Source organism: Sinohyriopsis cumingii, chromosome 6, assembly GCF_028554795.1.
Source record: "Sinohyriopsis cumingii isolate HCF-2022 chromosome 6, ASM2855479v2, whole genome shotgun sequence".
Lineage (NCBI taxonomy): Eukaryota > Metazoa > Mollusca > Bivalvia > Unionida > Unionidae > Sinohyriopsis > Sinohyriopsis cumingii.
The window spans coordinates 56,689,541-56,710,321 of NC_142966.1; the positions used below are offsets into that span (position 1 = coordinate 56,689,541).

General features: G+C 32.3%; 3 protein-coding genes across 3 annotated transcripts; all 3 read left to right on the forward strand.

Moving 5' to 3' along the window:
* Positions 1-1,003: 1,003 nt before the first annotated feature.
* Positions 1,004-9,623, forward strand: LOC149796995 (uncharacterized). Its single transcript, XM_089960686.1, has 13 exons — positions 1,004-1,175; positions 1,677-1,777; positions 2,777-2,905; positions 3,393-3,575; positions 3,890-4,002; positions 4,462-4,591; positions 5,463-5,471; positions 5,788-5,989; positions 6,280-6,380; positions 7,438-7,563; positions 7,799-7,981; positions 8,660-8,772; positions 9,468-9,623. Exons 1-13 carry the CDS (start codon positions 1,069-1,071, stop codon positions 9,621-9,623), a joined length of 1,653 nt encoding a protein of 550 aa, XP_089816812.1. The 5' UTR covers positions 1,004-1,068.
* Positions 9,624-11,121: 1,498 nt separating this feature from the next.
* On the forward strand, positions 11,122-14,855 carry LOC149796996 (uncharacterized). The gene is made up of 7 exons (XM_089960687.1): positions 11,122-11,314; positions 11,669-11,769; positions 12,265-12,390; positions 12,667-12,849; positions 13,602-13,714; positions 14,154-14,283; positions 14,764-14,855. The coding sequence occupies exons 1-7, from the start codon at positions 11,193-11,195 to the stop codon at positions 14,853-14,855; spliced, it is 867 nt and encodes a 288-aa protein (XP_089816813.1). The 5' UTR covers positions 11,122-11,192.
* A 1,038-nt stretch (positions 14,856-15,893) lies between these two features.
* Positions 15,894-19,953, forward strand: LOC149796997 (uncharacterized). Its single transcript, XM_089960688.1, has 6 exons — positions 15,894-16,022; positions 16,441-16,541; positions 17,355-17,483; positions 17,883-18,065; positions 18,526-18,638; positions 19,801-19,953. Exons 2-6 carry the CDS (start codon positions 16,484-16,486, stop codon positions 19,951-19,953), a joined length of 636 nt encoding a protein of 211 aa, XP_089816814.1. The 5' UTR covers positions 15,894-16,022; positions 16,441-16,483.
* The last annotated feature ends 828 nt before the right edge of the window (positions 19,954-20,781 follow it).

Sequence of the window (20,781 nt, forward strand, 5' to 3'; positions counted from 1 at the left end):
ATTACGTAGGCTGGGCACATCAACTTTAAAGCCTGGCAAATGACATTTTAATTTCAAAACTTGAGTACGCTGATCAAAGCTGGAGTAGTATCCAACTTCAATGTAATATTTATTAAGCCAAGGTTTGCTTGGAAGCAAATATAATTTCTTTCCCATATTCGTTGCATAGACCGAAATCATCCGTTAAATTAAAAATATGTTTAGTAAAAGAAATTGCGGTTGAGGCAAGAAGATTTAATCACACAGAAATGAACCTAACCTGGAATATAAAAACAAATATCGTAAAGATATTTAAAGCTTGCCGAATGTATGGATGTTGTTAGATATGTGGGGCAGTCGGTATGCTAAACCGTCTCATTTTCATCTCTTATTACATTTCATAACGCCCGAACAAAATAGTACTATATATCGGTGAACAGTTCTAGAAGAATATTTGTAATCAAACAATCAATTAGAGTTTCTTTTTATATAATGCGATCTCTTTACTCGTGGAATAAATATATTTTACTTTTGTTTCTCTTTCTGTCTTTTACAGCGAGTTGTGGTAAGTGGTTAACACTTGTGATCTTCGCATTTATATGTTAATCTCCACATTCTTCACAATTATCCTTGACGCCAGTAAACATTCAACACTATCTTCAGAAGAACTCATTATTCACGTAGTATATAGTATTATCAACACTGGTGAATAAATGTCCTTCTTAGTCTATTTGATAATATATCTATAATAGAAGAAAATAGTATACCGATTAGAAAAATTAATCTTTGGTTATACAAAATAAATAAATATTATTATTTGATCAGCACGTTCTAACACATTATATGCTTTCAATATATTTCTTGCAATATTATTTGTAATGCATCCCTGATACAGGGATAGATTTTCTCTGACAAGTTCATAACCAATCGTCCTTCAAAAGCATTGCGTATTTATCTTCTTATTTTTGTTGACGAATAAATTCGTTTTATGTTCCTGCAGCATCATCGTTGGCTGACAGCTGCCAATTCGACAACGTGTTCATAAACTCGACATGGATAGATAGTACCAAGGGGGAGATAAACTTTAGCATGAATATAATGTCAGGATGGTCCATAACGGCATTCGGGCATTCTGTATCCAACTGGAAATGCTTTGACAGTAGTGACTTCAACACAACTGGCTATCTCTTGTTCAGGTATTTGGGAATCGAACTTATTTGCCTTTTGCATATATGTATGCATATCAGTCTTTCAACATTCCAAATGAATTACGTTGTCATTTATATCTGACAATTTATTGTTTATATATCTATTCAACGGAAATTTCTTTGTCGTCGTTGTGGTACCATAATTGTTCTCAGTACCTCATAGTTGTAGGAAATGTGGTGAATAAATATTTAACGTATATTAATAGAAAATCAGTATGTACAGTAATGTAAATGTGTTCGTGATTTCGATTACTTGCCTCTATAACTACATTACTACATACAAATATCTAGTTTATAAACAATTCAATAATTCCTCATTCCACTATTAATCATCCCTAAATTAGATATTAGTATATACCAATACAATGAACACGATCTCTAGGAATAGACAGTGGTGAGTCCAAATGCTATTATTTCCAAACTACATTTCTGTTCAGTATTGATCAGCAGATTTCTCATGTCGAGATTCACAATTATGTTTTGTTTCAGACTCTCTGATTCTATCAGCGGCACGGTTCCTTCATACGCTTATCTCTGTATGAAACTCACAAAGATAACTAACTACTCGTATTTATATTATCTACTGAATGGTAAGTTCCGTTTTTTGCATAATCAATATTAGGTATTTCTAAATATGATTCTTTTTTTTTTCTGATATATTTCTTAAACTTAATGATGTCATGGAAGACGTGTAATGTGTATTTAATAAATGATGTGTCATTCGATGATTAAGTAGCAAAAAGAATGAATGTGATCTTTGGAAATGAAGAAACCTGTACTTATTTAAACAGCAAAACGAAAGACGTTCTTAAAAGACATCCGTTCTAAGGACGAATTAGATATTTCTCTAACTACTTGATTAGCCCTTGCACAAAAGCAAATGAAAAGAAAATAATATTCCAAACCAGCATAATAAACAATGAGTGGACATTGGATTTGAAATTTATGAAAAGAGTCCAATAGTAGTATTGGGCATGAGCTGCTTGCAGCGAATATAGTATTGTTCAACGAATTTCATAAACTACACGTCATCTGAACGTACGATTTCTCCATTACTGTACCAGTTTTTGTCGGGACGCATGGTGTCTCTATGGCTTGTATGTGATTGAATTAAATTGATCAACAGTTCCACTTTAAGAGATACAAATTGTTCCACACAACTCAGGGACTGTTGGTAATATTACTAGGGATAAGACACGTACCAAATAGATTTCAGTGTTTGCTGGTTGACAAGGACTTCAATAATGTTTAAATGGCAATGTCTCACAAACGATCGAAGGATCAATGGTACTATCTGCACCAACGAAATAAGGAAGTTACCACTTTTGTTGTTTATTACACTGGGTGTAAATATTGTTGGCACGTTCAGACACTTTCGTATTTTGTTTGGATTTTCACCTACATAGAACAGTCTTCTAAATTAGTAACTTTTCATGTTATTTAGAACTTGTGTCTTCTTATTTTTGCTTAGATGAAAATATAGCCAAAATTATTTCTTCTAAATATAAGTTACGTTTATGTGGAAAATTAAAGTTAGAAACTAGATTATCTTCTGCCATCTATCGCATATATGTATTATGTAACTGCAGCCCAAACAGCCCAAACAGGCCAGGAAAGAGTGTTGGTGACAGAAAATGCTTCACTTGAAAATGTATCTGCTGTATGTAATGAAAGAAATATAGAACCTCCTGAACAGTTCCACGTCATCGTCAAGTCCGGTAATATCAGTTTCCACATCTAGCATTAGTCATCTACTGAATTGATTTTGTTTTTTTATAGTATTTAAAAAGAATGTGCAAATCTACATGCCATATGGATTGTTCAAGTAACATATTTAAAAGAGCAATTTAAGATATTGTTTCTATTATGCATCACACAAAGTGATATAATACATTACATTAACAGGTTCGATTTATTTATACCTCTAACTTACAGGTGATGTATTTTCCTGTTCTAAGCAGCCGAAGTAACATTTAAGTAGAGTTCTTATACCTCCTATCTTTTGTAACTAATGGCCATCTGTTAGAGGTGAAATGAAACATGCCTGGATGAATAGGTTAATTGCAGTTTCGTTATCCTGGTATTAGACGCTCATACGTCCTGTTATATTTTCTATACAGATATCTGTCTGAAAAGATACCAGAACTGTGATGGGTGATTTTGAAAGTCTCGATCCTTTGTTTGCAACTTCCTTTTGAATTGCAGGGCATCTGTCAGAGGCTAAACAAACATGTCCGAATCCAATTAGGGGTATCTTCGATTACGTTCACCAGGCACCCGATGGAAAAACGTCATGTGCTATGTCGCATGACAGATGGGATGTATGTACCGACAACAAGACCATGACCTTCGATTACACCAAATGTTCAACAATAATGGCCTACTCATGTAAGGGACAAGGAGTGACTTTTGTTAGAACCCAACGAACACCAGCCTCTGAAATATTATTTAAATAAATATTTATTGCAGTGATTCTTATATAATTTCATGCTCTCAGAGCTGTTTCCTTCCATCCTATGAGAAACGTTAGGTAACATAGAATTAAATATGAAACATGATGACAGCAAGAACAATAATATTCAAACGAGATGACAGCTTAAAGAAAGCGAAACCGTTTTCCAAAATTGTTTATCTACATATTTCACATACGCGAAAATGCAATAATGCATTCTATTGTGGGAACTCAATTTTATTTCTTTCAGATAATGGGTCGGTATCATGTGTTGCGTCAATCACGAATGCACATACTTACGTCATGGTGTACAACAATGATGCCACCGTAGACAACATAAATACTTACAGGTTTACATGCATGGTAAGTAAGTTCTCAGTATGCTGTATTTGACTGATAATAGCAATGTTATGTGTTAATCAGAGGCAAAGTGTTTGTTGTTGTAGTTCAGAATAGATATGTTTGTTGTAAGTGCAAACGGAACTACTTTAGACGAATTCTGAACTGCTTTTCTTATTGTTCCTGTCTTCTGGTAGTGAATATAATTCTGTTAGTAAATTTGTTTAAATCTCTATCCTATCGTCCATCATATTATGTTAGCATACATTTAACCTACTTAATTTTTGAATGCCTATAAAGGTCCTAGACGTCATTAATTGAATGAGTTTATTATTTGCGTATTTCTTATTATAGGAAAATGTATTTCCATTCCTTTCCTGTTAGCATGTTAGATTGATGCAAGGAAATGTTTCGATCTGATTCTTTGATTATAGTTAAAATGACAATAAAGCCAGAAACCTTTTCAACAACGTATTCTTCCAGGCTATTTCGTCTAATGGCACTGCGGCATCAATGTCTCCTGGAAACTGCTCTGAGAATCAAACACCATACATGTTTGCGATACTTCACAACGGTACAGAAATCGGCGCGAAAGTAACGATGACGGCAAATGGTAATACGCTATTTATATTCAAATCATTTTGCTCATTTCCATCTGCATATTTATCGGTTAAACAATGATGCATCTACGAAGACATTAATGTCTTTCGAAACACGATTTAGTACCATGTGACTGATGGCCGTACTGCTAGTCTCATCTGCTTACTCATTATTCAAATCCCCACTGGATAATCTCACTTCGAGCATGTTGCGGATGTTTCATTTCCATGCAAAATACATTTCTTTGCCGAAAAGTTGTAATTAATATTTACGCATAATGCTGACGAATTTCACTGTACTTATTAATAATTTTTGTTTTCTACAAATTATATTTCTTTATATTTTGCATGGAGTCAGGAATACATAGAACTATATGATATTTATTATTTTTGTAACATGCTCTGAAAGACACACGTTATAACATATACATCTCTAATTTTGTCCAAAGCACTGTTAAGAACTGTTTAGTATAATTCCAGAAATGTTTGTACAACATATAAGTTTGCATATCTCAATTACCGGCGCCTTGTAATATCTGATGTCAATAAGCTTCACTTCGGTAAAAGAATTTGTGCAGTCGCTTCTCGTGTGATAAGATAAAGTGAGCTATGTTTCGCATGCTAAAAAGGGAATGGGATTATAGTGTCCTTATATATATATATATATATATATATATATATATATATATATATATATATATATATATATATATATATATATACAGACACAGCAGTCGGGTTTGTTGTGCTATCAGTTTTTTTGTACGGTAATAAGCATGGCACATTCTGTAATTTAATCTTCATCGATGATACCAGCATTAATGTAGCATTAGCTTACATTAAGGTGCATTTATTTATAATATGTTTTTGTTTTTAATTTTGCAGTCACCTGCGGTAAGTAATTTATTTTATTGGCTATTTCCTTAAAAATAATTACCATCTTGAATCGTTTTTAGGCCTAAAATTGGGGACAAAATTATAATGGTCGAAGGACGACATTAACTCGTTATGATCGAACAATCTTAAAGATGTCAAAGCATATGGAAGCTGCTATTTTATGTAGTAAATATTTATATATTTACATCATCAATATCAGAGAAAAAAAACTCCACAAACGTTCAGTACTTGTTTTCCTAAACGATGAAGGATTGTAATTGGGATTAATACGTTATGAATGTCTACTAAATTTCGTAATATTCCTTTTGTACAGCATCGACTATTGGGTCTGATGCTACATGTGATTTACCAGCGGTATTTAGCAACAGCCTGTGGAGGGACAGTACCAAGGGTGACATCACCTTTACCAATAACGAAATGCGAGGCTGGATAATGAGGGCTCAGGGACACAACGTCAGTAACTGGAAGTGCTGGAAATCCTACATGTTCGATACACAGGGTTATCTCCTTTTTAAGTAAGTTTATTTTTTCTCTAATACTCCAATAGCTTTAGTATTGTTTATCCACATCTAGTTAAGTACAATTGCTCCTTAAATGCTACGTATATTGTTAAAGAAACTATGTTGTCAGTAAGATATTTGAAGTTCTCATCAGGTTACGCTTGTACCAACATCGACAACGGTTTTAAACCCTTCATCCTAGAATACGACGAAAATCTAAAGTTGTTCTTATGGAACATAATTTGGAGAGGAGTTAATATTATTTTTGTATAGCTAATGCTGAATAAATATTCCTTTCTGTACAGGTCAGAGGACTCAATAAGTGGAAATGTTCCCTACTACGCCTATATGTGTATGAAACTGACTAAGATAACGGACGTCTCCTATTATTATTACATGGTCCATGGTATGTTTCAGTTGTTTTACAGATTTGAATATATTATTTGGCTGTTTGCAAGGCAAGATATATCCGTTGTTCGTCGCTTGTAATAACATCATCAGATGGATATCTCCATACTAAAATGAATGTCAATTTTTAAGTTGTACATTGTCATCCTTGCAAGTCGGGATACGTGAAAATAACTGCGTGAAAGTAATCATTTTTTCTGATATTGGTAGCTTTGTTCTCTATTTATTATATTTATTTCATCTTAGACGTATTATAAATGAGTTCTTTGAACTTTGGCGATATGATTTAAAGCCGCAATTTCGATTCAAAATAATTATATTGCTCTCTTCAATTATTTACTAAATGTTACACGTATTCTTTTATTACATTACATCAATTCTATAAATGTATTCTTATTAGCAAGAATTCAACTTTCTGATATTATAATGGCTTCATCTAATCCTGCTTCCCTCTAAACTTGCATTGGTGAAACTCGATTTGCATTATTTCTCTTTCCATACCAATACATCTTTGTCTGAGGGTGGACTATCGTGTTGTTTAATGAACAACTATTTTATCTTTCAACGCTTTTTTCCTTAATCAGGTATAATTGACGTATTCATAGCAGATATGGTTCTGAATGCATTTTGAAGATTCTTAGTATATGTTGTGTCGTTGGCCACTTACCAACTGTATGATTTATAGAGTTCTGTGATTTACGCATGGTTTTTTCGTTTTATTTACATTTATTTCGATTTCTTAGTTCTTTTTAATACATGGCATTTAGGTTTGGTATACTTAGGGTTCATATGGTAAAACTTGTACATCTTACTTTTCATGAAGTTGGAATGAGCATCAAAGTTGGCGCTATGAGAATTTGTACATATTTGGACATAACTGTAACAGACGCTGCAAAGGTTCCTGTTTTCAACTTATGAATGAGTACTTATTGCGCTGGAAAACCGTATAATTTGAGCACAGATTAAGTCTGATATTTCAGTCATTCTTAAACCGAACTATCGCAGAGAATGCGGAGGTTATTCATTCCGCTGAAACGACAATGTTACTTTTACAGGAGAAAATAATTATGTTGGCGGGGAAAGGATCCATATATCAGGCAATGATTCCCTCGATATTGGAACAATTTGCGAAATCAGCGATATCGAGCCTAAAGAGCAGTTCCATGTTTTAATAAAATCAGGTACATATTACTCTATATTTCTCTATCTGTTTCTCTGTCTCTGTCCCTCTCTACACTCTTGACTAAGATTAAAACATTTGATCTGGACAAACTATAGAGCAGACGAAGATAATTTAAAGGGATTGGTCTCATGTTATCGTATTGTTTATGAAATAGAATGTTTGTTATCTTCATACGTATGGATGCTACTTACAAACCGTAATAAAACCTCGAGTAACATACACTTTTTCTACAGGCTATGAGGAGTCCGCCAAACAAGACTGTCCGGATCCAATCCGTGGCATTTTTGACTATAAGTACATCGGGGCAGATGGAACTCAAGCGTGTGCAGGATCCAATGACATGTGGAACGTCTGCATAGATAACAAGACGATGACATTCAACTATTCGCTTTGTCCTCAAATAATGGCCTTTTCCAGTTAGTTATTTTCAGAGTTTGCTATTTGTATTATTTACATGTTCTTCCATTGTTTAATGAAAACAACTCCATATTTTGTGAAGTGCTATTATTGTAAAAGTAGTTGTATAATGTTTTAGTCTACTGCATCCATGCAATAATTGGAAAAATGTCATAATTCGTTAAGAGAAATATAACACTACTTCGGATCGTACTGAACGCCGTTAGACTTAAAATGTTAAGAAATTTTGAAAGAACGGTAGCTGTAATTTCCTTAGTTCCAAATGTGATATTATTCGTAAAGATTTTTGTACGTTTCCATTTATTAATGGTGAAATTTTGCAGCCAATATTCAAAAAATGTTATATTATCTTGGGAGTACTCATTTATGTTGTTCTGATTTTCACAAAAGTGATATAGAAACATTTTTCTATTTTTTTCGTAGGGATGTAAATCCAATACAAACTTATTAAATAGATATAAAACATTCGGTGGCACGTGCATGTTGGCTTCATTCATAAGTGATATGTAAATGTGGTGCTCACCGGGAGTGAAACATTAACGAAAGTTCAGACCAGTACATTTTTATATTAATGCGACTCCCTTTTCGTCAATATTTTTGTGTTTAGATTATAAAACAACTTCATGTCATCATGTTTGTTTTATATGTCAACATAAATGAATCTTTTTCCTTTAAAGCTGGAGGAAATCTCTGGTGCGTTGCATTTATCTTCAGCACAAATTACTTCATCATGGTGTACAACAATGACTCCAGTGTGGACGCTGTGAAGAATCACAGATTTAGCTGCATCGTGAGTAGTTAAAATACGTTAAGTTGCTGAATCTCTATTGATCCAACCCACTGTCTCTACTCCCACTACTCAGTTGTGTGTGTGATCAATATTAGGGCACATTATTTGATGAAGGTTTGTGTTGTTCTTTGATTTGGCAACAAACACGTCACTTGAGTATTACCTCTTTTATATTTTGCAGGCTACATAACAACAATATGTTTTTGGAAAGGTACAGTTTTACTTGCAGTCGAAACTTCGTATGACTTGAAGCTTTGAAATGAAATAAAAATCAACACAATAAACGCCCATCGTTCCAAAAACAACTGTAACTGTACATAATCAAATACCGTTTGCATGGACCTCACAAATTTTCCATCATAAGTTTCGTCAGTATTTTTTATGAATATCTGATATTAGTAGTTAGTAGTGTGAATATTAAAACAAAGTGACTGTATGGAATGGCGGACTTCTTAATCTGATAAGTCTATTTACATGTTTAAGTACAATTTAAGTAATGGAACATTGTACTAACCATAAAGTTGACAAATATACATCAACAGTAACAACAACAGCGATAACAATACTACTGCTACAACAAAAGAATTGATACTGATTATTAAGCCCAATTACTTTCCACCACATGTTGGTACTGATTGAACACTATTCATTTTCCTTTCATCTTTTCACGAATGACCTATATTTAAATTTTTCAGGCTGTAACGCCTGATGGCACGAAGGCATCAGTCGCTCCTATGAACTGTTCACAAAATCAGACTCCCAGTTCTTTTCCCATAAATCGTGATGGTTCATATACTGGCGCCACAGTCACAATGGAGGCATATGGTATTCATGTTTGCATTGTTTTATAGACTTGTTTTGTTTTGTAATATTAACGACATCTTTATCAAACGCCCACAGCTCATTCTCTTAACTTATTTCTCTACAGCTTACTAACTTTTGTTGTTTAAAATGTATAGTCAAGCCACACGTGAAACTTGTTTGTAAGAGTGGCATAATAGTATCTAAACTTTATTTCGTAAGTTAGTAAACGCAGATTAAGTTCTTGTACGAAAGTGTTTTCTTTTATGAGTGGAGCAAAGAGTGCACTGTTATGGCTGTTTAGAGGAAACGTAACTTTTTCCTGGTTTCTCTCTGAACTGTTTAGATTGTAAACCGTTTAGTGTGAAGTTATTTGTACTATAGTTCTATAGAAAAAGTTTGGAATAAGTAATTTCTTCGACATTAACCCTTCATATAATTGCGTAAATCAATTTTATAAAAACTCGTAATCTTATTTCTCTTGTTATAATATGCATGCACACAATGTTATTTAGCTTTTTCGTAATACATTTACATTTTCTTTCAGCAACGTGCCGTAAGTATATTGTTTTGTTATGATATTCATTTTTTCTGTACTTTTGGTCTTATAGTTCTTCAAAAATAGGTGCCTTAGCAACACTTTCTGCTTGAGTGTTTTTAGTTTGATGGTTTGCACCAGTTTGATGAAACTTTCCATTTAGATGACAGAAAATTGGTATCTGTAAAGATTCTTTACCACTTATAATACGCTGGAAATGAACTTATGGCCCTTATCCTGGCTCAACTATTGTGTCAAAGCTTTTTTTAATAAATGATTATTGCAATGCTAATCATACTAGTATTACAATACATAGTTGTGTCAGTCTTTTTATTGTGTTCAGCTTTTATTTGAAAGGACTCTTAAAAAGTTATTTTTTTAAATTACAAACTGCTTAATATCTTCCGATTAAATCACTATTTTGGTATTATAGCGATATATTTTTAATATATTCAATGACGTATTGGATTTTATCATTGTGATAAATCACTTCTATTGGCACATTAGCACATTCAAGACTAATGGCACAACAGCAGATTAAATATTAAAATTCGTTAGGAGTACGACTGGAGTTCATTAGAAAGACTCTATACATTCGGACTTGAGATATAACCTTTATAGAACTATTTGGGATTTAATTAACAATATATATATATATATATATATATATATATATATATATATATATATATATATATATATATATATATATATATATATATATATGAATGAATGAGTGGGAAGATAGTTCGCTTTGGTTAGAGATTGTCATTTACGTGCAGACAGAAGTACTATGTATCCGGTGGCTAAAATGCTATCATCCAACTTGACTTTCGGCGTTTTTATTATCCATATTATCTTGCCGTTTAATGCTTTAATGCAGTCATACTGTACAAACAACAGGAAACATTGAATAGTAACATGATACGTTATCGTGCTTGAACAACAAGTTACACAACATAACTAAAGATTATAAGCATAACAATAGTCTATTTTCTTCTTAGATGAAACAACAACAAGAATCCCATGTACATTTTCGAATGCGCTTAAATACAGCTCATGGCACGACAGCACTAAGGGCATGCTGGTTTTCACAAACAAGACTATGTCCGGGTGGACATTCAAAATATTCGGGCATTCCGTGAACAACTGGGAATGTTTTAATGATGACATGTTCTCATCTAAGGGATATCTGGTCCTTAGGTAATTATATAAAACACTTTCGCTCTAGGCAAGAACGACACGAATGGTGCATTAAAACACTATACCCAGATATTATTTTATTATTTAAATTATAACGTTATTTGTCTCATTTGTCAACAATTATGTTATTAATTGAAGAAAAAGAAACATAATTTGAGGCTTGCGACAGTTTTCATTACTTCAAATCGTATGTGGTTTACGCCTGTTTTCTAGTTGATATTACTATAGCCATCTTTCTCGTTGGTATTTGGTTATCATCGCATTCTTCTTCATATTCTTCTGCTTCGTCTTCTTCTTCTTCTTCTTATCATTATTATTATTATTATTATTATTATTATTATTATTATTATTTAGACTGGTGGACACAGTCAGTGGCACCGTACCTTACTACGTATACATGTGTATGAAGCTAACGAAAGTTACCGATTACTCGTACTATTACTATCTCATATCAGGTGAGTGTCTGAATATTATGTTATTAAACTTATATGTATTTTATAAACTAAGACTGAACAAAAACTCTTTGATTTGTAAATATTAATAGAATTTAACTTCCTGAAACAGTGAATAAGTTAGGATTGATTAATCTTGCATAGAGTTTTATTATATCATGAAGTAAAATGATTAGGCCAAAGTAATATAATTTCTATATTATCATTTTTTTAAACAATATTTTAACACTGCATTTTCGTCTATACAATTAACCATTGGATCTATTTGCGTCACGATTATCATAACTCAGTGAAAGAAAAATTCACTTTTATCTCAGACCAGTTGATGTGACCTTGTTTTAAGCAATGCAAATGTCATACCAAGCTGACCTCAACAAGACATATCCACTATTTAGTTTCGTTAGTAAACTTTAGTTTACTGTATCAAATATCTCCTCGAAAAATGTTTATTTTCAATTCTGTGTCGCTTTAATCGTGTTACAACGTTTGTGAATATAGAGCAAGAGTCAGCTGCTGGGGAGGAGAGAATATATCTCACTACCAATGCTTCCAATATAGATGTTTCCAAGCTATGCTCCAGCGAAAAAGAACCATTGGAACAGTTTCATGTGCTAGTGAAATCAGGTATAAATGCAAAATTTAGACATAAAAACATTATGAAAAGAGGCAGTATTCTCCTGTTTACCATTTTGTTTGATAAACTGATATAATATTTATTTTATTGAACAGTCAAATATCATCTGCCTCCCCTAATTTATAAGCAAGAAACATCGTAATTTATATAGGTGAGAATGCCTTAACAAACTTTTTAAATGTCCTATACAAATTATATAAACCACAGCTCGTTGAGATCATACCGGGATGTGCTGTATATTGAAATAAAATTGTATTTCGTACCAGGGTTTGAATCAAATTCCAAGCAGACTTGCCCAAATGTCATCCGTCAGAAATTTGACTATGTGTACTACAATGCAAATGGGACTGTGAATTGTAACGCCACATATGACCTATGGGACGTTTGCAGCAAGGGTGATACTATGACATTCGACTATTCAAGATGCAGTCAGATAATATCGTATTCAAGTAAGTATGATGATGTAATATGTCACTGTTGTAAGAAAATTGCGCACATTGCAATTATTAATCTCAAGTGAGCAACATTGATTAGTAATTGATACAATACACTGAACTGCGTGGATATACAATTAATTGTCCAGCTCCCTATTTGCCACTTACACTTGATAAAATTTCATATCAGTTTTATATTTATATATTTGTAAAGTTCTACCAAGTCTTTGTAGCATGTATTTAGAGAGTTCGCGTTAATCATAACACCAGCAACGAACTACGTTTATATTTATGCTATATTTTGTACGATGATATTAATTGTTAGCATTGGTTAAAATCTAGTTGCGATATTGATTTATTTACGGCCGTGCATTCAGTAAGTAATATAGTTTCCAGCTTATCATTTTTTTAATGCTTTAAACAAAGGAGACCGTGTCCATAAAAAATGGTTCTACAACAGTAAGACTATTAATCTTGTAACTATATTTGATAAATTTTCTGCCCACAATGAACACTTAGCTTGAATTATTATCAACAAGTCAATGTATAAAGTATTCCCCATATACCACACTTGACTCTCAGGTTTCTATTTTAAAAAATCAAGTACGCAAAAAATATTCTTATTGATAATAGGTTCAATAAAATAAAGTTCAGAAACAATTCCTGACAAATTTATTTTTAAGAAATAATATCAGCGAACAAATTATTGATTTCCAGCTTTAATTATTAACTTAATACAAATGAAACGTGAGATTTTCTTTTATCAGAGAGTGGATCGGTATCATGTGTTGCATCTGTCGCAAGCACTTATACGTACATTATGGTCTACAACAACGATGGTACAGTTGATGATTCAACGACTTACAAGTTTGCATGCATTGTGAGTAGATGCACTGGTTATTATGTAATAGTTAGCAATTCCGAATGAGTTATATCCGCGACGGTACTAGTTTCCAGTAATCATTACTTTCAATATTGTAAGTACTCAGCTGTACAAAGTAATTAAATGATATGTCTTGACACTTAGCGAGATGAAGGCTTTTATTGGTTTCCAGAAGGTAATATTTAACATACTTATAATTAATGTACATATTCAGATGCAAATAATCGTTATTTAATATAACTGTTGAAAATCTCAGGTAGACAATTATAACACCTCACCTCAGAAAATGTGTTCTTATTTGCATAGCATAAATACGTATTGTAAAACCTTTTCCAAAGCGAGTCTTCAGCTTACAACCATTAAGGTATGTCGACTTCAAACGTAACCTAAATATTGCATGCACTGTAGAGCATACGTCTTCATTTCCTATCAATAGGCGATATCTCCCGACGGGAAAAGCGCATCTATTGCTCCACGAAACTGCACAGAAGGACAAGTGCCTACAGGTTTTCCAAAAGCTAACAATGGTTCTGCGATAGGCGGACGAGTTACATTGTTGAGCAGTGGTAATTATCATAATCATTAATTGTACAGGAGCACGTATTTGTAGAACTTTGATATACTCTTCATAGTTTTATATCATATAGTAAACATTTAATTCAAGTCAAGCTACATTCAGCAAATGATTAACAGACTATTGATACTATACTCTCTTTTAATTGTCTTATTAGTAATTTATGAGCATCCTACACTTATACAAATCGGAAGGTTTTGATAAGGTCCATAAGTACATAGGATGAAGATAATGATTCATGTGTACTATTTTCTCGTCTTTTGTTCACAAATCAAGAAGTTCAATACAGCAATGATAAATGTCCGGATGTAGTCTAATCACTTAATTTTATTTTCAATTTATATTTATGGAATAGAACATATTCAATTCATTTTAAACCTGTTTGTAGCATATTTAGTCTAAGCCTGTATGTTACAAGAGAAATCCGCTTCAATTCAGTATTTACTAATTTAAAGTTTCACTTTTATTTCAGAGACCTGCTGTAAGTACACAGTTATTTTAAAGGAAAGGAACACCATATTCTTGACTTCTCAAGAACGTTATGTGATCATACCTCAGAAGTAATATATACGTCTTAAACCTATATAAAATGGATGGTGTGTCTTGTACAAATAGTTTTATCTTTATTGACGTGTTAGAGATATCTTAGGGGAAGTTCAAATTTAAATACCATAATAGTCTAAATGTATATTTAGTTTATTCCATATTTTCAACGTTAAACATGTTTATTAAAATAGCGTTTAGTTGGTTTTAAGATGCTTCCAGTAAAGGATACACTCGTTTTTCATGCAAATCTGCTATAACCGATAAATGTCATATTCAATGATATAGTGACCGACTCAGTCTTCACATTGTTACAAAATGAAAGCTAACAACATGCATATTTTCCCTCAGTTATATAGCTGACATGTCTTTTTAAACCTAACATAATACAGGAAATGAGTGAGAAAAAGTATTCCTGAAACGTTTTACAGTGTTCACTCGAATACATATTTACCAGTACTGACAAAACACCAATTTATTAGACTCCATTTTGCTTTGGTTGCCTGAGAGAAATAATTTCAGTTGAGCTGAATTTCTTTGGTCATGATTTTCAAGGAAGCTCAGACTGTATCTAACGATGCTATGGAATATATATTTCATGAAATCTACTTCTGTCCCAGCAATTATGTATTATCTTTCGTTTTGAAATTTTCTGTTGTTGCATAAATACAAAGAAGAGATATGTGCTTTAATTATCTAAACATGAACTTTCGCTTTCCAGCATGAGATGCGAAATAAGTCGGAACACAAAAAGTCTCATTGGCAGTTCTGAATTAAGCGCAATTCAAACAGTATTAAAATATAAAAGCAGCACATTATCCTAAATTATTGTATTTTATTGTCTTCAGGAGACGTAGTTTTGAATAAAATAACATGTTTTGCAAAATATTGGACACATGCATTACATAACAGTAGAAACAAAAGAATATTTTACAAAATTTAATAAATCAATTACTCGATTTATCAGCTGCTTATAACAAATGATTTTATGTTCTTGCAAGATGAACACAGGTGCACGTTTCCTGAAGAACTGCAATCGTCGAGCTGGTATGACAGCAACAAAGGAAAACTCATATTTACTACTGATACGGTGCATGGCTGGTCTTTCGCGACATTTTCTACACAACTTCATAATTGGGAATGCTTCAGCAAAGACCTCTATACAAGATATGGTTACGTAGTGCTCAAGTAAGTTCCATATGTATATACATGCTATTTTGTTAATTGCTTCAGATATTTATAGAAGCGTGTGCTCTGAACTTATAAATCCAATAAAAATATATTTATTTAACCTGATAGTAACATGTTAATTTTCTTCAAAATCTAAAAATAATATTTATGAGAGCTGACAAAGAAAGTCATAAAATAAAGAAGATATTGGTAATAATAACATTGAGAGACACTCATTCTTTGACATTTATAATTTGCATATACATTGCAAGTCGGAATCAAGTAACAAAGTGAAAATGAACTTTTCCAGCAAGACAGTTTTAATAGTGATATTTAGTTCATACGTCTTCTTCTAATGAGTTATGTTAGAGCTATTCGTGCAATTTACTTACCAAAGTCATTTAATGTATAGCAAGTACTCGTTTGTACGTTTCAGGCTGACTGACACGATAAGTGATACCATTCCTTACTATGTGTACATGTGCATGAAATTTACGAAGTTATCCAATGTATCCTTGTACTATTATCTCATGCACGGTAAGGAAACAACTTATATTATCTAAATCACAGAAAGATGGGTTATAAAGTTACATGTGTTTTACCAACCTAGCTGATTAGTTCATAATATCCTTCCTCTGTCAAAACAAAGTATTCAATACTCACCAAATATATTTCGAAAATGACTTAAATAGTCACACCTACTATACATTCAATGTAGATGTGCACTTCTCTTTAACTGTAATAAATTATATGCTAGAATAAAAAAGTGAGGCAAAAAAAGGATGTTCACGCCCATGCAATACAGTATTTTGTTTAAATAATTTTTAGATTTTCGTTTTTTATATAAACATCGTGCTATACATGTAATTTAAGTGCACGGTACCAATAGATAATTGGATGATTTAAAGAATTACAAATATTTTTCAAAACATTCTAGACCAGGTGAGCCCGTTAAAGTATTCCCTGAAGCCATTTCATAATCTTTTACGTTACATTTATGTTATAAGATCACACTTATAAACATATTTTCAAAGGTAATCTGCGTGTTGTTAAACATAGTTATAATGAAAAAAAAATATGTGTTGTTCTGTCCAAATTATAAGACCACACAGATTTTAGTATATACCTACATAATACTTTGACCATTCTCGAAAACCGGTTATAATGATAGTTCAGTAATCTAAAAATGCAAACAATCCATTAACTTTCTCTTTTTTTGTCCTCCATGTAACACCAGACCAATATACCACGATACTACTCTACCAGTTATCTTCTCTTTTCTGAACTGGTTAAAGAAATTATATATTTCCATTTACCCTTAGATAAAATATATTGATTTCCATTTTCAAGAACAAGAAGACAGAGCAGGGCAGGAAAGACTATTACTAACGAGCAATTCTACAACTCCGTCTATCAGCGAAATATGTGTCAGCGAAAGCATTGAGCCCAGGGAACAGTTTCATGTAGTCATCAAAATAGGTATGACGCTGATCATGCAAAATAATTTCAATATATTCTAAAGTTTGTGTCTCAGTGACAACTGATACCTCTAAAATATTGAGCGTAATGTTGACAAAATATTAACCTTTTCAATTTAGATGAATTTAATCTATGCGCCTGTACTAAATCAAATTATTTTTACCGCGTTCTTTTTCAGTTTTTGCACAATTTTAATGGTATATATATATATATATATATATATATATATATATATATATATATATATATATATATATATATATATATATATATATCGTGCGATGGAGATCTGTTGAGCATCGCTGCAATCATAAAATACAATTTAATTCATAAACGCTTTTGATAAACTTGCATATGAACAATAAATGACAATGATTTTACATGCATTTTGCGCTTTAGGTAATGAAACGGATGCAAAGCAGGATTGCCCTGCAGCTGTTCGTGGTAACTTCGACTATAGTTACAATGGCGCAGATGGCACCGTATCGTGCACAGGCAGCGATGATGTGTGGAATGTTTGCAGCGATAATCAGACGATGACATTCGACTATACACAATGTACACAGAGAATGGCTTTTTCAAGTATGGGTTGGAGCATTAACTTACTTAAAATCGAATATAGTATCAATTGTAATGGAATTTAATTATATGACTTATACAAATATCATAAAGAAGTTTGATAAGACGTTTAATGAAGTATATTTGCGTTATGTAATACCTTTGTTAAAACACTTAGCAATGCAAATTTTAATATATGGTTAACAATGAATTATTTCATGTCATCACAGAGCTAACAAACCTCATTTCTCAGTCTTTGAACCTAGAGTTATAATGCATGGATATACTTATATATATATATATAATAATCTTTTTAACTTTCTATAAATATCAAAATAAGCGATATCGGCCAATCCTTAGTTATATTGCAATGTGGAATTAATGCTCCGAGAAATCAATACTATATTTGAAGCAGAGTATGTTTGCCAAGCGATATTTAGATGAACATTCCACTATATTCCATTTATCCTGAATTTATTTTTAGATGGAGGTGTAGCATGGTGCGTTGCATCTATTTCTAGCCTGCATACTTACGTTGTGGTTTACAACAATGATAGTACAGTCGATGATCATTCCACATACAGGTTTACATGCTTTGTAAGTATTATGTATCTGTTTTATTTAGGACCACTGACTCATAACATTTTTCATTAGTATATACTCATGACGTTCTATATAAATGCATTGCATGGGATAATCCAGTATGTCGTTCACTTATTGGACGCGGTCTGGCGTTTATTATTGTTACAAACAAGTAGAATTCAAAACGTATTTTTTCCTGTAAAGCAAGACGTCACAAAGAGCATATCAAAACGCATGAGCACGAAAAAATCACGACACAAATACTATGAGTTAATGAAAATAATTAAAACACTTATCTATCCAAATTGAAATGCATTCACTTTAATTTTATACAACCTAATTTTAACATACTCTTAATTATTGATCAAAGGGTGTATAGAACACATAAATTATGATGTTTGTACTTTTGGATAGTGTGCTCTCTCTCTCTCGAAATTCATGGGGCTTACTCGCCCACTTTGCATTTCGGTGTTTCCCACAACATCAACACTGCAAACACTATCATTTATAAATATTACACAATTTTGCGTCATAAATGTCAACAAATGTTATGTAATGCGATATACAATTATGTTCAAAGCAACGTAATGTGCTCGAAAGGCACTTCCAATTACTAATATTTAAGAAAGATCCGTTACAAGGGTGCTAATTTTAAACGAAATGTGAGAGGTTCTTCAAATGGTTCCAAGTTTATACTCCCCAAAGGCCGATCCGGCTCGTTTCATAAATTAGATTAGAAACGAGGAATAATCCAATAATCTTTGCAGATTAATATGTTTAATAGCTTTTATATATCAATCCCCAATATTGATTCTTGCGAGGCATGATAGCCGATGCATTCACAACATTACCGCAGTCTCAAATACATTGTGCGAACAACAACTAGCCTGCCAACTTCCGTTACTAGACTATTCTTACAATTCGTTCTTCGTCATCTCTGTTCCTGATTATTTCCGAACTTTCAAATCATTTTTATTTCTTTCGCTGAAATACACATTGATGTATATATAGTCCCAACGAAATGAACTATCTTTGTTCTCTCACTGTATATAACGATGACATTTTAAATATATAAAAATAAAATTGTGTATCTTGTGTGAATAATTTATCAACTAATTTTTAGTTGATTCAGGAGCCATTTATGTTATTTTTAACTATCACATTTGAAATTTCAAAGACTGTGCTTGCCAATGGAACCCAAGCCACAATGGTGCAAAGGAACTGTACAGAAAATCAGAGCCCAGTAACCTACCCCAGGAGACATGATGGGACAGATATGGGTGCAAAACTTAAAATGATGGCTCGTGGTAAGTACAACGTATGCATGTAGTTATGTATGTTATGTATGTATGTATGTATGTATGTATGTATATATGTATGTATGTATAATCTCAAATCTTATATCCATTTCCACGCAAGATCGGACGTATTATGTTAGTTGCCAATAGTTAGATATTTCTAAATAGCTGATAAGTAATCTTTGCTATTGATTATATGTTCCAAGGGAAGCCAAACATCTTTTTGAATTCTCTAAAATTACGACCATAAATAATATTACAAGGTAGATATTTATGTTGATTAATTATGCATGACTAATGTTTCACCCTGTTAAACCCGTTAGTAGTAACTTCAAAATTATCAAACCAGAGTAAATTAGCAATATTGCACGGATGGATACACTGCAATTATGATTGGCTAATTTACAGTATGATTGAATTAAAGTGTATTAATAGCTATTTAATAACTTTTCCACTCCATTTAAAACCAATCATTCATTTCGTTTAATTGTTCTTCTGGACGAATTAGCACTTCAAATACCAGTCTTTTTAAATTATGACTTGTATTTGGTGCTTTTGTGTATGCGTCAGACAGAATATACTTTATTAATCATATTCACTACTTTATTAATTGAAATGAGTAGATATTTTATGCATATATTGTTGACTAGTTAAACGACTCTTGCCCAATTTCTTTTCAGATACTTGTGGTACGTATTATATTTATCTACTTGTCCTCATTTTAATCTACTTCGATTTGCATTATTTATTCGATGGAGCTTACTGATAAAAATGACAATTTTCTAGAGGAATTGTAAACTGTATGTAACGTTTCATTTACCGATTGCTTTTCTTTACGAGAGAGAACAAACGATATTATA

Coding starts and splice junctions, on each gene's coding strand:
- LOC149796997 (XM_089960688.1), top strand. CDS start 16,484: ATGTGCATGAAATTTACGAAGTTATCCAATGTATCCTTGTACTATTAT. Junction 17,484..17,882: donor TCATGTAGTCATCAAAATAG/GTATGACGCTGA, acceptor TTTGCGCTTTAG/GTAATGAAACGGATGCAAAG. Junction 18,066..18,525: donor ACAGAGAATGGCTTTTTCAA/GTATGGGTTGGA, acceptor ATTTATTTTTAG/ATGGAGGTGTAGCATGGTGC.
- LOC149796995 (XM_089960686.1), top strand. CDS start 1,069: ATGAATATAATGTCAGGATGGTCCATAACGGCATTCGGGCATTCTGTA. Junction 1,176..1,676: donor ACTGGCTATCTCTTGTTCAG/GTATTTGGGAAT, acceptor GTTTTGTTTCAG/ACTCTCTGATTCTATCAGCG. Junction 8,773..9,467: donor ATCACAGATTTAGCTGCATC/GTGAGTAGTTAA, acceptor TAAATTTTTCAG/GCTGTAACGCCTGATGGCAC.
- LOC149796996 (XM_089960687.1), top strand. CDS start 11,193: ATGCTGGTTTTCACAAACAAGACTATGTCCGGGTGGACATTCAAAATA. Junction 11,770..12,264: donor CTATTACTATCTCATATCAG/GTGAGTGTCTGA, acceptor TTGTGAATATAG/AGCAAGAGTCAGCTGCTGGG. Junction 12,850..13,601: donor TCAGATAATATCGTATTCAA/GTAAGTATGATG, acceptor TTCTTTTATCAG/AGAGTGGATCGGTATCATGT.